This window comes from Mustela nigripes, chromosome 2, assembly GCF_022355385.1.
Source record: "Mustela nigripes isolate SB6536 chromosome 2, MUSNIG.SB6536, whole genome shotgun sequence".
Taxonomy (NCBI): Eukaryota; Metazoa; Chordata; class Mammalia; order Carnivora; family Mustelidae; genus Mustela; species Mustela nigripes.
Genome location: NC_081558.1, coordinates 9,580,872 through 9,596,636, shown reverse-complemented (window position 1 = coordinate 9,596,636; position 15,765 = coordinate 9,580,872). Strand labels below are relative to the sequence as shown.

Here is a 15,765-nt window from a genome sequence, read left to right as displayed (position 1 = left end):
ACAGGTGGCCTCTGAGTCCTTGAAATTGAGCTGGGCCGAATTGGGTTATGCTATAAATGGAATTTTCAAGGACTAAGTAGGCAAAAAGAAAAAAAAAAGTAAAATAGCTCATTAAGCATTTTTTATATTGAAGACAATTTTTATATTGATTACATATCAAAAAGATAATATTTTAGGTAAGTTTGGGTAAATAAAATACATTATTCAAATTAATTCTACCTGTTTCCTTTTATGTTTTATATTTTATGTGGTATCAGGACATTTAAAGCTGTATATGTGACTTGCATTGTAACTTCTATTGGACAGCTTGGTCTTGAGGCACAGCCTGCCACACAGCCCGCCACAGTGACAGCGACAGAAAGGACTTGGATAATGGCAATGGCGTCTGACTGCTTCGGTGGTGCCCTCGCTGCTCCCTGGTGTTATTGTGATTCAGCCTTCCACCAGTGCTGCAAAGTGGAGAGAGCGCGGGCTCCATTCATCAGACGAGGAAACTGAGGCTTGGAGGGGAAGTGCTTGCTTGAAGTCCCCCAGACCAGGAAGCCCTAGACTTACTGCCCTGCGCCTTTCTTACAAAGGATTGGCAGCAAAGACGGACTGATAGGGAAGGCGTCACTGGGGTGTGGGGAGAGGTAGGAAGGACTTCAGCAAAGCCCCCATGTCAGCAGCTCCCCTCGCAAACAGGACCCCGGGGCTGCCCTTACCAGCAGTCCTCTTCAGCATCTGGTGCATGGCTGTTATCAGCTAAGCCTGGGTCCCGGTTCCCCGAGAATGCTTCAGTGGGTGTCTTAAGATGTTGAATCAGAGAAGTCACTGGAGGCTGCTCTGCTCTGTTGTCTACTCTAGGAGGAACCAGGACTGGGCTTTCACTGAGTGAGGATGTTTATTGTCTAACAATAGATGTTAACGTTGTCAACATCCTCATCTCCGGGATGAAAAAAACAGGCCCAGAAATGTCAGGTGACATGCCCGAGGCCCCCAGCAGGGGAAAGATAGGGCCAGCATTCAAGCCCTGTGGGTGGGCTGGTTCTGTCACATTGGCTAGGGATCAAACGCAGTTTGGGAAGCCCCAACATTCTGTTCCATTTTCCTGATTTTATGGATGAGGGGGAATGAGGCCCGGAGAAGGTCAGAAAGTTGCCCAAGGCCACACAGTGATCTCCAGAGAATATATGAGGTCAGAAAGGACCCTGGGAGTCTCTCTCGACCAGATCTCCTCCTAACAACACTTTTAGTTAGGAGAGATTGGGAGCAGGATTCCAGTCATCCACATGGCCTGCCTTCTCCCTGCAGCCAAAGAGCTTGGGCTGCAGGCAGATGGAAGCCACGTTTACCCCGCCAGGCCTCTGTGAGCTCACTGTCTAGGCATCCAAGGCTCCGGATCCCAAACCCACATGTCCTTGAGAAGCATGGGAAATGGGGTGGCCCTGGAGACTCAGTTGGAGGGGAACAGCCCCCCGCTGGCAGCTTTGTGGCCATCCCACCCTAACTTTCCAGGGTTCCTGTCTTTGGCCAGCCCCCCGCACAACCCCTGCCCTTGCTGACTCAGGCAGGAAACCAGCCCGGGCAGTTTCGCTTCCTGGTTCTGACTGATGCAGCCCCTCTGGCCTGCCCAACTGGCAAGATTTACTTCTTTCGTTTCTTCCCTTTCGGAACACAGGTTCATGGGCTAAGCGTCAGGGCCTCGTTGGGAGAAGTGGGCATTCAGGCGGAGGGGGATGGCGGAAGCAGGAGAGGAAAGGCTGAAAAAGCCACATCTAGTGACTTCTCTGGCCCTGTGGGGAGGGCCAGTGTGCCAGGCAAGAGAGGACAGGCTGAGTGGCTAGTCTTGCTCTCCACTCTCTGGACAAAGGCAGCTCTCACAGCCCTCAGGCTCCAGAAGTCTCCACACTGAGCAAGGGGGTGTTAGGGTCCCCATTTTACAGATGGGCAAACAGAAGTTGAGAGAGGTGACAGGACTTGCTGAAGATCACACACCCAGGAAGGGGCCGAAACTGGCACTGCACTCAAGGTGTAGGTATTTTTCAGAGTCTGGGGCTCTCGGTTTCAGCCCCAGTGCTGGGCTTCTGTAGACAGGTGAAGGAACAAGCATAGAGGGAAAAGTCATGCAGGGCAGTGAGGCTATTTGGGGAGGCCGAGGGGGTGGGGAGAAGGGGGAACAAGTGGGTTGACATTCCAGACCTCATACCTGTAGCGCCTGAATGCCCTTCCTCGCCCCTGGGGTCCTCCTCAAAAGTCATCCGGAGGGTCAGAGGGACAAAGGGAGGTGGTTTACAGGTGTCCCTGGCCCATCTGGGCACCACTGGCCTCGGTGGGGTTGGCCTGGTTTCCTTGTGCCTCCTGGTGGCCCAGGGAGGCACCAGAAGACAGTTGGAGCTCACCGTGTCCCAGTGCTCGCCTTCTGAGACTCCAGATAAAGGTTAACGAATAATTTCCAGAAGAGGGAATAATCATGATTCTCACAGGCACATAAAGATGGACACAGGTTAACATTTTTATTGAACTCACGTGGGAACGAGGCAGATGTTATACGGCTCAAAGAGAGTCTGGAGAGCAGGCACTTCACATTATCAGACTATTTGCGCAAATAAACGTGCAGATGGGGGCAAATTATTTTTTTCTGTAGTGGAGGAGGGTTGTCCACGAGACCTCTGCTGGCCAGAATGGAATTTGCATGTCTACAGATAAGTGGTTTTATATTGCTATCAGTTGCTTACAATTTACAGAACTGAGATTTCAAAGACAATGCTATGAATCAGATAACCCGGAAGGGTGTGTTGCATAGAGATGATGCACTGAATAATCAGAACTGATTCATTGAAATGCAAAATTTTCCTCGCAAAAAAAAGGGAAAGAATTCTTAACTTCCTTCATTCAATGAACACCTGTTCATTAAGCACCTCCTGCACCGTCCTAGGTGTTGGGGACACAGCGGTGGACAAAGACCCAGAGAAAAGCCTAGAGCCATGTAGAGTGACCACTGCTGGGGGTGGAGGTGCGGGAGGGCAGAGGAAGGGTCTCTGAGGGGACGTCCGGGAGGGGGAGGGAACCATAGCAGGAGGCAAGACAGAGAAGCGTGGGAGGGGGGGTTGTTTTGCAGGGGGCAGCCTTGGCTGGCTTTTCCAGTTTTCTGTTTTCCCTACTAGGATGCCAGTCCTCAGCTCTCCCTTGCTGAGGCTGGCACGGAACAGGTGTACAATCAATCTGCTCAGTGGGCAGAGGGGGTCCACCTCAAAAGGCAGAAGCTACTCACTGCCTGCTTAGGGGAGATGCTGCTGCGCTGTGGGCAGATGGCACAGGCATTGGGGTTGCCTGAGTGGGCTAAAGGAAGGGTGTGCAGGACACACGCCTGAACGCAGCCCTGCCCTCCAGTCCTGCAGCTCCTTTCCCCAAGCCCACCCCAGCTGAAACCTGAGCACTGGGTCTGGGGAAACTCCAGGACAGTCTTTCCATCGGTTTGGGCACAGCTGCTGAAAGTTCTGGTATTTCAAAATGTAAATCCGTATTGTGTGAAATTGCTCACTGTATGTAGAAAACCAATTTTTTTTTTTTTTTTTGACAGAGAGATCACAAGCAGGCACAAAGAGGGGGAAGCAGGCTCCCTGCTGAGCAGAGAGCCCGATATGGGGCCAAACCCAGGACCCTGAGATCATGACCTGAGCGGAAAACAGAGGCTCAGTGGGGAGCCTGCTTCTCCCTCTCTTACTCTGTCAAATAAATAAATAAAAATCTTAAAACAAAACAAAAAACACCAAAAACCCAAAACATGACTCCAGTACCCATTAGCAATTGCATCAATCATGGACACCCCACTACTACCCCAGGTCAGTGTCTGCTCTCTGTTGATTTGCCTGGACATTTCACATCAATGGAATCCTACAGCCAATGGCCTTGTGGGGCCGACTTTTCATTCAGCACATCCTTGGGGGGCATCCATATTGTAGCACATTAGAGCTTCCTACCTCTTTACTGAGGAAGCATATAGTCCCAGTGCAGATACGCATGCCACCCGCCCCCTGTGTTGTTGAGGGCTACCTGGGTTGCTCCTAGTTTTAGGTGACCGTGACTGACACTGCTGTGAACATGCCCGCACCAGCTGTTGGCCAAGTCCCTGCTCTCAACCCTTCTGGGCATGTGCCTCGGAGTGGAACAGCCAGGGCAGGCAGTAATTCTAGGCTAAGCGCTTTCAACAGTGGTTATCCCCGACCTTGTAGAAAAATGTTGGTAGTTCAGAAGTCTTTGACCACCGTCATGTGGGACCAGAAGAGCCATCTGTGGTGGGTTCGCTGGCCGGGGGCCAGCCACTCCCAGGTGCCGCCACCTCCCCCAAGGCAGCAGCTCAGTGTCACCCTGACTGTGGCCTAATTCCTGAGCCATGACCCACTCCCCACACCCCAGCAGGGGTTGGGGCAGGAAGGCTGTCAGCTTCTTGGCTGATCTCAGGCACATTTCACTCCGGCAGACCACCACCAAGCAATGATGGAGGGGCCTAGGAGAAGCAGGACAGAATCTTGGTCTGGGAAGAGACAGTGGCTGGCCAGCGGGGAGCGGGGACCCTGCTGGTGGCTGTACAAATCTCTGCTCTGTCGACGACACGACCTAACCAGGGCATCACAAGGGCTGAGGTGGCGTGGAAAACACTTGAACAGTGCCTGGACTACTGGTGGTACTACATGAACACAAGCTGTTAGGGCTTTCAAGATCAAGGTGGCCCCGAGCGGTTCCCACGTACCTCCTGGTTAGACTGGCACTGAGCCCCTACCGGGTGGCTTCAGCATCTGTCCTATGGATGGGAGAGTGGCTCCCTAAGACGCCTGGCTTATCTCGGGTAGAGGTGGTGACCCAGGCATGCCTGCTGATGGTGTGCAGGCAAGTGAGGAGGTTGGCGCGGTCACCCAAGACCAGAGGGGCAAAGGTGCAGAAGCCCACTGGTCCCTCCCTGGGCCCATGGCTGGTCTCTGGTGGAAACTGATGGGACTCACCTAACTGGGGCACCTGGTCCGCAGCCCCAGCACTGGCCCACTCCCAGGAGCACGGGAACGCAGAAGAAATCACTGGTTTATTGCTCTGGGTTAAACCAGTGGATACAAGACCGGAGGAGGGGGAGGCAGGAAGTTGAACATTTCCTTTCCTTCTGCAGCCCCTGGCACCCCGGGAAGCTGACCAGTCCACTCCAGGTCCGCTGATCACCTGCTCATGGGCTGGACCCCAAATGAAACTTGAGGTACATGTGACCCAAGGCTCCGGGGAACCCAGCTCCTCCTTGCGGTGCCACCTGTTGGGTCCCCTGCAGAGGGCTGAGCATGGAGGCTGTGTCGACGGCCTCCAATGGGCTGATGTCCTTAGGAAGGCGTCTTGGTGGAGGAGGAAGAGGCTGCCTCCTTCTTGGCAGAGGCCTTCACCAGTGCCAGCCTCTTGGGCAGGCTGCTGCAGGCTTTCATTACCACATCGTGTTCAATCTTCTTCCGGATCCCGACCTCCAGGTCCTGTGAGGGGCAACCACAGGGCACTGAGACTGGGACCTGAGGTGGACGGAGGGGAGCGCCTAACGCGCCATGCTCTCTCTGCTGAGTGCACAGGGGGCTGATGAGCAACTCCCCCCGAAACAGTGTCTGAGGGTCTGGGGTTTAAGTCCTGCTTCTGCCCTGCACTCTTTGGGGGCGTTACACAGAAAAAATCCTGTTCTTGTCTCTGGACCTCAGCTTCTAAACCTCCGCTCAGCCCCATTTTACAGATGGAGAAACAGGTTCCTGTAGTGAGGAGGCATTTGCCCAGGCCTCCCCAAGCAAGTGAGGGAAGGGAGACTGGAGCATGCCCAGAGCCTTCGGTCTCAGCTTCCAGGCAGCAGTCCCTGCCTGCCCATGTCATCTCTGCCTGGCAGATGGCGGACTGGGGCTCTGAGACACAAAGATGTGAACAAGCAAAGGCACAGGGGTTTGGGTCCAAAAGTGGTAGTTTAATCATATTTCCCAAACCTCCCTGTCCAGCCTATGAGTTCCCACAACTATGACCACCATGACGGTCACATAACTGGGTGCAGGAAACACAACAGAAAACAAACAAAACAGAAAAATCTCTGCCCTCTGGAAACTGGCACTCAGCGTGTATGAGACGACATACATGCCCATGATTTGCTAGGTTAAAGTGAAGGTAAGCGCTGCTAGCCAAGAAAGAACACAGGATAACGAGTGAGGGGTGCGTGTTACTGGGGACAGCTGCTCAGAAGCATTGCCTGCAGTCAGACTAGACTGAGAAAGGGAGCTGTGTGGATTTCTGGAAGAATCTGGGCAGAGGAAACAGCTGGTACCAAAGTGCTGAGGTGGGAATAAGAACTCTGTTAAGGGACCAGGGAGCAAGGGGAAGAGCGGGAGGAGGGCAGGGAGGTGACAAGGGCAGATCACGCAGGGCCTTGCGGGCCACGGAGAAGATCTGGGCTTTTCTTGAGGTGGGAAACATTGAAGGCTCTGAGAAGAGGACCAGGGGGCACCTGAGTGGCTCAGCTGGTTGAGAAGAGGACCAGACCTGGGGGCTCACTGGCGCCCTCTGGCCGCTGTGGGAGGAGGCAGGGGCTCAGGAAGGATGTCCCCACATTGGTCCAGGTGGTAGTGGATGGGGTGGGACAAGGTAGGCGGTAAATGGGTGGATTCTAGACTAATACCAAACACAGAAAGGATGAGATGATACACAGAGGTCAGAGAAGGAGAGAATCTTGGATGATCTCGAAGGACAGAATCTTCCTGAATCAAGACTGTGGCAGGGTCATGTCGGGGAAGGAGAGGGATCAGGAGCTTCGTTTTGAAGATGTTCAGCCCGCCTCTCGCAGCCAAATGGAGGTAAGCAGATTTCTGCGTACCCAGGTCTCAGAAAACCAAGGCTCTGGGAGAAACTTTAAGAATTTGCTCAAGATTACATATTAGGTAGGGTGGAGTACAATTTGAACTCAAATCTGACTCCAGTAAAACCAGTTTCAAATCTCCTTAAACTTCTTTATAAAGTCAACCCTACCCACCTATGTAAAGTAGCTGCATTTAAACACAACCACAAAAATGACAACCAACGCAAGTAACGTTCATTTGTGTCCTGTGCTGTTCTTGGCGCTTTACAAGTGCCCCATGGCATTAAATCCTTACCACTGTGGGAGAAAGGTGTTATTACTATGACCATTTTACAGGTTAAGAGACTCAGGGTGAAGAAATACTAGCTGTTGGGGCGCCTGGGTGGCTCAGTCATGGGGCGTCTGCCTTCTGCTCGGGTCATGATCCCGGGGTCCTGGGATCCAGCCCCACATCCGGCTCCCTGCTCAGCGGGAGGCCTGCATCTCCCTCCCTCCCCCTGCTTGTGTTCTTCCCTCTTTCGCTGTCAAATAAATAAATAAAATCTTAAAAACAAAAGCAAAAACAAATACTAGCTGTTGATAGGGCTTCCACCGCACGCAGCACTGCCTTTCTGCAAAGATGCGGTTTCGACTTTGCCACGCCACCTCCCGTCCGGACTTCTTTTAAACAACGATAAGAGCGACAGCTGCTAACGTGCGTTTAGACTTTCTGCGGGCCTTGCTCCTCTGAGGCCCGCTGAATGTGGTATGTGATGTACCCATGACACAGGGGTCAAAACTGAGACTCGGAGACCTGAGTTCTCCAGGCTCCTCCACCGGGTGCAGGTACCCGCCTCCAGGATCCTTCCCTGGCCGCTCGCGCACCCCCACTCACCTTCTTGAGCTTTTGCTGCTGCACGATGCGCGCCTTCTTCGGGGCGATTACACGACCTAAGAAGAGACGCAGTTGCGTAAGGCTGGGGAGCCCTAGGCCCTCCTCGCCCCCCAGACCCCTGACAGCTCCTCACCACCCTTCCTCGGGCCCCGGTTGCGCTCGGAGGCCGCTGCAGCTGCTTTGCTCTTCGCCGGCTTCCGTGCTTGGAACTTGCGCTGTCCCTGCGCCATGATTCAGGATGCGCCGGAAAAGGCGGGGCTGTACGCAATCGCACCCGGAATGCGCAGGGCACGATGGGATACAGTGGGGACGCGGGGCGCAAAGGCTCACGGGACACAACGTGGCAAAGCATTACTGGGGTTAAGCACCCATAGCAGCCGATAACACAAACCTTCGCAAAAACTTCCAAGTCAAGGTTATAATATTAAGATAACATTTACGAAGAGCTCGTTTGTTTTGTAAAGTGTAGTTTTATGCCCTTCGTACACAAAATTTAGGACTAGGGTGAGGCGACTGAGGCAGTCACTGGTGCATACTTTAAGGGTGCCTGAAATTCAATAATTGATATAGTTTTCTCAGTATTTAAAAATAAAATTTTAGGGGACGTCTGGGTGGCTCAGTCAGTTAAGCCGCTGCCTTCAACTTAGGTCATGATCCCAGGGTCCTGGAATCGAGTCTCGTATCCAGCTCCTTGCTTGGAGGGGAGCCTCCGTCTCTCTGCCTCTGCCTGCTTGTGCGCTCTTTCTCTCACAAATAAATAAATAAAATAAAATCTAAAAATAAAATAAAATAAAATAAAATTTTAGGAGCGCCAGGGTCGCTCAGGTCACGATCAGGATGGCGTCCTCTACTTAGCCGGGAATCTGCTTCTCCCTCTCCCACTCTGCCTGTGCTCCCTCTGTGTATCTCTGTCAAATAAATTTTTAAAAATCTTTAAAAAAATAAAATCTGTGGGGCTACCCGGGGGGCTCAGTGGGCCGAAGCCTCTGCCTTCGGCTCAGGTCATGATCTCAGGGTTCTGGGATGGAGCCCCGCATCAGGCTCTCCGCTCAGCAATGAGCCTGCTTCCCCTCTCTCTCTGCCTACTTGTGATCTCTTGTTTGTCAAATAAATAAATAAAATCTTTTAAAAAAAATAGATAAAAATTAAAAAATTTAAAAAAATCTTTAAGGGGCACCTGGGTGGCTCAGTGGGTTAAAGCCTCTGCCTTCGGCTCAGGTCATGATCCCAGTGTCCTGGGATCGAACCCCACATTGGGCTCTCTGCTCAGCAGGGAGCCTGCTTCCTCCTCTCTCTCTGCCTGCCTCTCAGCCTACTTATCTCAGCCTATCTATCTCTGCCTGTCAAATAAATAAACAAAATCTTAAAATAAAATAAAATAAAAATAAAAAAGCCTTTAAGAAAAATACAATTTTAGGGATGCCTGGCTGCCTCAGTGGAGCACATGACTCTTGATCTTGGGGTTGTCAGTTTGAGTCACAATTTTGGGTGGAGATTACTTAAAAAAAAAAAAAAATTAGTATTAAAGAAATAGAATCAGAGGTACCTGAGTGGCAAGTTGGTTAAGCATACAACTCTTTTTTTTTTTTTTTTTTTTAAAGATTTTATTTATTTATTTGACAGAGAGAAATTACAAGTACACTGAGAGGCAGGCAGAGAGAGAGAGAAGGAAGCAGGCTCCCTGCTGAGCAGAGAGCCCGATGCGGGACTCGATCCCAGGACCCTGAGATCATGACCTGAGCCGAAGGCAGCGGCTTAACCCACTGAGCCACCCAGGCGCCCCATTGGGCATACAACTCTTGATATCAGCTCAGGTCATGATCTCAGGGTCTGAGGTCTAGACCCCCATGCTGACCACGGATTCTGCTTCTCTCCCTCTCTCTGTCCCCACCCCCACTTGTGCTTTCACTCTTCTTCTCTAGAAAAAATAAAATAAAAAATATTTCACGAAGCTATTATCTTGCTTACTGGGCTTTTTAGTGTCCCCTCTAAAATTCCGTACCCCAAGCACTGCCCTAGTTCTGGCCCTGGAGCAACCTAAGAGGGCAGTGCAGTACTGTCCCCATTTTATAAATGAGAATACCAAGGTGTGCGAGAGGTGAAGGGACCTGGCCATGATCACACTGTAGAGAAAGCGGCTGAGGCAGGTTTTGAAGTTGAGGCAGGCTGGATCCAGTTACAGTGCTCTTAAGAGTCATGCAAAGGCCCTGTGTGCTCTCCCTGCTCTAGGAAGAAGGGTGGTTGTGGGAAGAAGGTCAGTTTAGGGGCAAGCCATTCAATAAGTTTATTATAAAACCTAAGGGAATGGGGGCAGGATATGGAGAGTGAGGTTGATTGCTTCTGGGGTCCATCTAGGGTCCCTACCCTCAGGAGACGGTGGTACTTAGGGCTGCCCGGAGCTCCTTGGGAGCGAAGACCCCCAGCTCTGTGATGATGCCACCGGTGATGAGCTCATGGGGGGTGACATCGAAGGCAGGATTCCAAACCCCAATGCCTGCAGGAGAACGGGGAGGCAAGAAGGCAGGTATGTGGCTGTGTGAGAAGTTCTCAAGCTCTTGTCACCTGTCTCCTCCATGGTGGTTCATGAGTTGGGGAATCCTTGAGAATCTGGGATGGCTCATTCTCTAACTGCATGAAGGCATTACATGGGGCTTTAGTCCCTACTATCCAGTTCAGACCCTGCTCCCCACCATTCCTGGGCCGTCACTGTCCAAGAAGGCTTGGAACACTTAGAGACATCTATCCCACTTTTGCCTGCTCCAACGATCTTTGTAAGAAGCTCTAAGAACCCACCTCAGAGCCTTTGCACAGGCAGTCCCCTTTGCCTCCAGTAGGGACGTGACTCACGGTTTCATTTCCTTTAGGTCTTTGCTTAAATGTCCCCTTCCCAGAGAGGACTTCTCCAATCACTGTCTAAATCTCCCCTCATGGACACTTCCCATGCCCATCCTCACCTTGTTCATTTCTCCTGCGCTCATAATCCACTTCTAACATACACAGCGGTTTTGTTATTTATCTTGTTTGTTTAACCCTAACCCCCACCCTCACTGGATTGTCAGCTCTGCGAGTGCAGAGGCATTTCCATCTTTTTCACTCCCGTATCCCCAGCGCCCTAGCACACCTCGGCCATGTACTCAAAAATATTTGCTGAGTGAGTACCAACCTTCTACACAACAGGCTGCAAAATGGTGGCCTGTTTTCTCTACTCACAGTGATTTTGGCCAGTGCTCATATGCCTCCAGGAAAGCAAGGGCACCAAAAACAAAATGAAGGAAAAAAATTTATAGAATTAATATATCTGTTTTTAAAACACTGTTAAGAAATTGGGAGCACAAAACAACAGGATGTTAGGACTTCCCTCCACTTAGTTGTGTACTGTGATTTTTGCTGTTGCTCCATACATACTTGGGAGTCGGGTGGCAGCTCCACAGTATTTTCAGCACTTGAGGATCTTAACTGGTCCTTTTTATAAAAGTATTTTCCGTCATAATTGTTACTATCTAATGAGTGCTAAGCAAGGGTCAGGCACTGTCCTCCACGTCACGTGGATGAACTCACTGACAGCCCCGGGCTTTGTGAGCTGGGTGGTGGTAAGAGCTCATCTTACAGGGGCGCCTGGGTGGCTCAGTGGGTTAAAGCCTCTGCCTTCGGCTCAGGTCATGATCCCAGGGTCCTGGGATGGAGCCACGCATCGGGCTCTCTGCTCAGTGGGGAGCTTGCTTCCACCTCTCTCTCTCTCCCTGCCTCTCAGCCTACTTGTGATTTTTGTCTGTCAAATAAATAAATAAACTCTCAAAAAAAAAAAAAAAAAAAGAAAAAGAGCTCATTTTACAGATGTGAACACTGAGGCCCTGGGGGATGACAGAAGTCAGGCATCTTGCGCATGGCAGGCGGGTGGCACGGGGAAGCTGAGAACATCAGTGTCTCTCCATAGGCACTAGGTGAGACAATATTCTTACTTCTTCACGGGAGGAAGCCCAGATGAACAACTTGCCCTCAGTCTCCTAACTCACTAGTTTTACACTCTGACCTTGAGTCTGACCTTCAAGATGTTTCTGTTCTAAGAAATGGCTGGAAGGAGAGCTTTAGGCCCCAGAAGGCTGATTCTACCCTAGATCCACCAGACCCCGGGAAGGGGCCACAGTGCCTAAGGGGAGGTGTCCAGGTGCTGTGTGACCCCCTATAAAGGGAGAGCTTACCAGGGGCTGCAATCCTGACCCCGTTGACATCAGTCAGCTCCTGCCCCGGGCGCTCCTCAATGACGATTTCCCTGCCCGACTCCAGATGGAGGTCGCACGAGGAGCTGGGGGCAGCCACATAGAAGGGGATGCCGTGGTGCTTGGCAGCGATGGCCAGCTGGTAGGTGCCCACCTTGTTGGCTGTGTCACCATTGCCAACCACCCGGTCGGCTCCCACGACGACAGCTAGGGAGCAAGATGCTGGGGGTCATAACCTGGCCTGGGACACTTGGAGCCCTGCCCACTGGTGCCGTGCCTACTGACCTGACACGCCCCGGTGGGCCATGGCAGCTGCTGCCATGCTGTCGGCAATGAGGGTGGCGGGGATCTGCTCGTACACCAGCTCGAAGGCAGTCAGCCGGGCTCCCTGGTTGTAGGGCCGGGTCTCTGTGCAGAAGGCATGATCCAGACGGCCCAGGGTATGCAGTGAGCGGATCACACCTGTGGGGCCCGGCCCACCAGGACATCAGGATGAGACGGAGGGCGACACACGAGAAGCACAGCACAGGGGCACCTGGGATCAGGTTGGGATCTCAGGGTCGTGGAATCGAGCCCTGTGTTAATTCTCTCTCGCTCTGCCTCCCTGCTGTCTCTCTCTCAGAATAAATAAATAAAACATCAGCACGGTTCGCCAAAGGCTCACCAGGCACAGTCCCATCCCCAGGCGCCTGCAGTAGCTGTTCCCTCTGCCAAGTATGTGGGTGCTCAGAGAACATCTTGGTGAGGCCTTCCCTGATACCTCGCTCTCCCACAGCAAACCCCACACCTCTGACCCCTTCCTGGCTCTTTCTCTTTAGTACTTATCACCTGTGAACACAGTACACACAGTTATTGACTGGTTGTGTTTGTTCCTCCTACTTTCCTATTCCTCGGGGCAGAGATTTTGTCTACTGTGTCCACTGGTGGGTCCCCGGTGCCCAGAACTGTGCCTGGCACACAGTAGGTGCTTACTAAGTGCTGAATGAATGGAGGAATTCCTGCATGTCTGCAGGAATGGTGGGGCACCCTGGTTCTTCATTGACGTTTGTTGAGTGAATAAATCAGTGTCTTGCCATCAAGGCCTCAGTCCCCAGGCACAAAGGCAGGGCTAGCCCAATCTTTCTTTTGGGGGACCCCTCCCTTCTCAGCCCTTGCATCCTCCCATTCTCTAGGCACACGGCTTGGGCTGGACTGATTGATCCTAGAAAGGCAAATGACCCCATCAAAGCTCCTGAGATATGAGGAGCCTTTTCTGCACTGTCAGCATAAAGAGCCTTGACTTTTCATGATCTGAATCCCAGCAACCTTCCTGCTGACCTGTGGAGCATAAGAATGATGCCGCCCTGGAGGGCAGAATTTAGGAACAGGGACAGATGGATCCTGATGCCACTCTTTGATCCCTGGACCCAGCCATACCTAAAGCTAAGGCCCTAAGCACCTGTGTACAAGAGTAAATTCACATCATTTTGCTGGGTAAAGTGGTTAGGGTTTCTTTCTCTAGCATCCAAAAAGGGCCCATCCCCACTCCCACGGATGCCCACTCACCCAGAGCTGTGCCATAGCCAGCAGTGGCCAGTGCGCCAGTGTTACAGTGGGTCAGCACGGTCACCTTGCCACCCCCAGGAGCTGCCCGCTCCAGGAGATGGTGGGCTCCTAGGTCCCCGATGCTCCGATTGTCCTTGAGGTCTTTCTCCAGCATGTCCTCAGCACAGCGGATCACTCTGGGGCCGACAAGGGGCTCTCAGCACCAGCCACCAGGCCTTGGGGCCCAGGTAAATCCCTCCTCCTGGCCAATGCTACTGTGCAGGAGCCCTCTGGCTTAAAGCCTCTCCAGGCTATGTCCAGGCTATGGGGCCTACACTCTTCTGCCCTTGTCGCCTGTCACACCATTTGCCCACCACACAACACATTTATCTCATGTGTGGGGCAGCACAGCAATGAACAGGATAAAAATCTCTGCCCCCCTGTGGAGCTCACAGTAGGGTGGGGAAGTCAGGCGGTGAACAGTTAATAAAGTGAAGGAGAATCAGGGGACAGAGCAGGGGTGGTGAGCTGGGTTACATGAGGGCTTGGGGAAGACAGAAATCAGAAACCTGATGGAGTTGGCTCTGTGCATTGCCAGCCTGCAGAGACAGCACGTGCAAAGGCCCTGAGACAGGAGTAAGCTTGGTGGGGTCAAGGAACACGAAGATAATCACTTAGCTCGAGCAGAGCAGAGTGGAAAAACAAAAGGGCAGGGAAGAGATCAGAACTGGAAACAAAATTCCTCAAAAGCAGAAACCAGAAGAATGAAACGGCTCTGAAAAGGACCTTTAAGGCAGAAGGGGCTGGGCGTGTTCTGGTGAGGCAGAGTCAAGGGATTGAAAGCAAAGATCTTGGGTCCCAGCCACCTGGGGTGGACTCTTGGTCCTGCTTGTGTGGCCCTGGACTGATGTGCCATGCCTCAGTTTCCCTAGTGTAAAACGGGTCGGTCTCGAAGAAATGAGTTAATAGCCTCTACGCAGAGCAGCGCCTGCCACAGGGTCCCCCTACCTCTCCCGGACCGCCTCCTCCGTGGCGCCCTCACGTTCAGCCTCCAGGGCTGCGGTCTCGACCAGGTGGCGGGCAGCGCGGGCCATGTTGACGGCGGTGGGCCGGGCGGTGACCAGGAAGCTCAGCGCGTCGCGCACGAAAGCCACCAGCGCGGCGAGTCCCGGTCCCCCCGCGCCCGCCTGCAGCTCCACGGCGAGGCTGAGGCAGCCCACGAGCGCGATGGCCGGGGCACCCCGCACCTGGAGGGGGGATCCTGGCGTCAAGCGGGGTCGCCACCTCCCACCCCGGCCCCGCAGCTCCGCCGTACGGCCCCACCTTCATGGCGCGGATGGCCTCCCAGGCCTGGCGCACGGACCCCACTGCCTCGTAGCGGCTGTGCTGGGGCAGGAGCAGCTGGTCGAGGATCTCCAGGGAGCCCCGAGAGTAGCGAATCGCCTCCAGGGACATGGTATCGCCTCCTCGCACACGGCCGCTCAAGAATCAGTGAAGGGGACCCGCGCACGCGAGACGAGCCTAGAAGAAGAGGGGGCGGGGCCGACGCACCGCCCCCTAGGAGGCGCATGCGCACAGCAAATCTACGGGACCCTCCGTCCACGTGACTAACCCTTCCTTACTTTCCCTGTGGACTCCGGGTAGTTAGTCGCGTCCTGAAAAGCACGGATGGCAGCTTTTATGGGGCAACTCCTGGATTTTGGGCCCTGTGTTCAGCCAGCCAGAATCATAGCATGATCCCCCAAGTCACCCTTAGGCGCCTGACTTTGGCCAGAGCGAGTGCTGAAGGTGGTCTCAAGTAGAGAAAGGCCCGAATTGGGGGATTCCAAGGACCAAGGGGTCTTACTGTTGCCCTGAAACCTCCCAACCCAGCTGGGAGCAAAGGCTGGTGGGCTGGGGACAGCCACTGGGGCCACCATCTCCCCTGAGGGACAAGGCCAATAAGAATCTGGCCAGAACCTCAGCCCTGAGAGGGCAGCGTGTCTGGTATCCCACTGTATCCCCAGGGCCTAGGTTAGTGGCCAGCACACTGTAAATAGCCCATCAATTTTTGTTAAATGATCTTCATTTTCCACAGTTTGGGAGAAGGTGGCAGGCTGGCACGGCTGGCCTGCTGTTTCTGAGCCATTTTCTGCTCGCTTTACCAGATACCTTCAAAAGATGCATTATGGGGCACCCAGGTGGCTCAGTTGATTAAGCAACTGAGGTCATGATCCCGGAGTCTTGGGATCGAGTCCCACATCAGGCTCTCAGCTCCATGGGGAGTCTGCTTTTCCCCCTGACCTTCCATCATGCGCTCTCTCAATTTCTCTCTC

At 53.0% G+C, this 15,765-nt stretch overlaps 2 protein-coding genes and 1 long non-coding RNA gene across 6 annotated transcripts in view; 1 reads left to right on the top strand and 2 right to left on the bottom strand.

The window, feature by feature from the left end:
* LOC132011059 (uncharacterized) overlaps positions 1–4,937 on the top strand; it is a 7,688-nt gene extending 2,751 nt beyond the window's left edge. For both annotated transcript variants that reach the window (XR_009402322.1, XR_009402323.1), the window contains exon 3: positions 307–4,937. This is a non-coding gene — a long non-coding RNA (uncharacterized LOC132011059). The remainder of the gene's footprint in view (positions 1–306) is intronic.
* Positions 4,938–5,040: 103 nt separating this feature from the next.
* C2H19orf53 (chromosome 2 C19orf53 homolog) lies at positions 5,041–7,979 on the bottom strand. The gene is made up of 3 exons (XM_059389188.1): positions 7,843–7,979; positions 7,710–7,765; positions 5,041–5,486 (listed from the first exon to the last, which is right to left on the bottom strand). Exons 1-3 carry the CDS (start codon positions 7,937–7,939, stop codon positions 5,343–5,345), a joined length of 297 nt encoding a protein of 98 aa, XP_059245171.1. The 5' UTR covers positions 7,940–7,979; the 3' UTR covers positions 5,041–5,342.
* Positions 5,453–15,001, bottom strand: MRI1 (methylthioribose-1-phosphate isomerase 1). 3 transcript variants are annotated; one of them, XR_009402321.1, is made up of 8 exons: positions 14,774–15,001; positions 14,459–14,697; positions 13,472–13,647; positions 12,212–12,388; positions 11,909–12,133; positions 10,074–10,203; positions 7,710–7,765; positions 5,453–5,486 (listed from the first exon to the last, which is right to left on the bottom strand). XR_009402321.1 is itself a non-coding variant. In XM_059389186.1 (7 exons), exons 1-6 carry the CDS (start codon positions 14,903–14,905, stop codon positions 10,076–10,078), a joined length of 1,077 nt encoding a protein of 358 aa, XP_059245169.1. In that variant the 5' UTR covers positions 14,906–15,001; the 3' UTR covers positions 9,329–9,934; positions 10,074–10,075. The 3 variants fall into 3 exon arrangements, 2 of the variants coding, with proteins under 2 accessions (XP_059245169.1, XP_059245170.1); XM_059389186.1 differs by lacking the exons at positions 5,453–5,486; positions 7,710–7,765 and adding an exon at positions 9,329–9,934; XM_059389187.1 differs by lacking the exons at positions 5,453–5,486; positions 7,710–7,765 and adding an exon at positions 9,329–9,929.
* Positions 15,002–15,765: the final 764 nt, after the last annotated feature.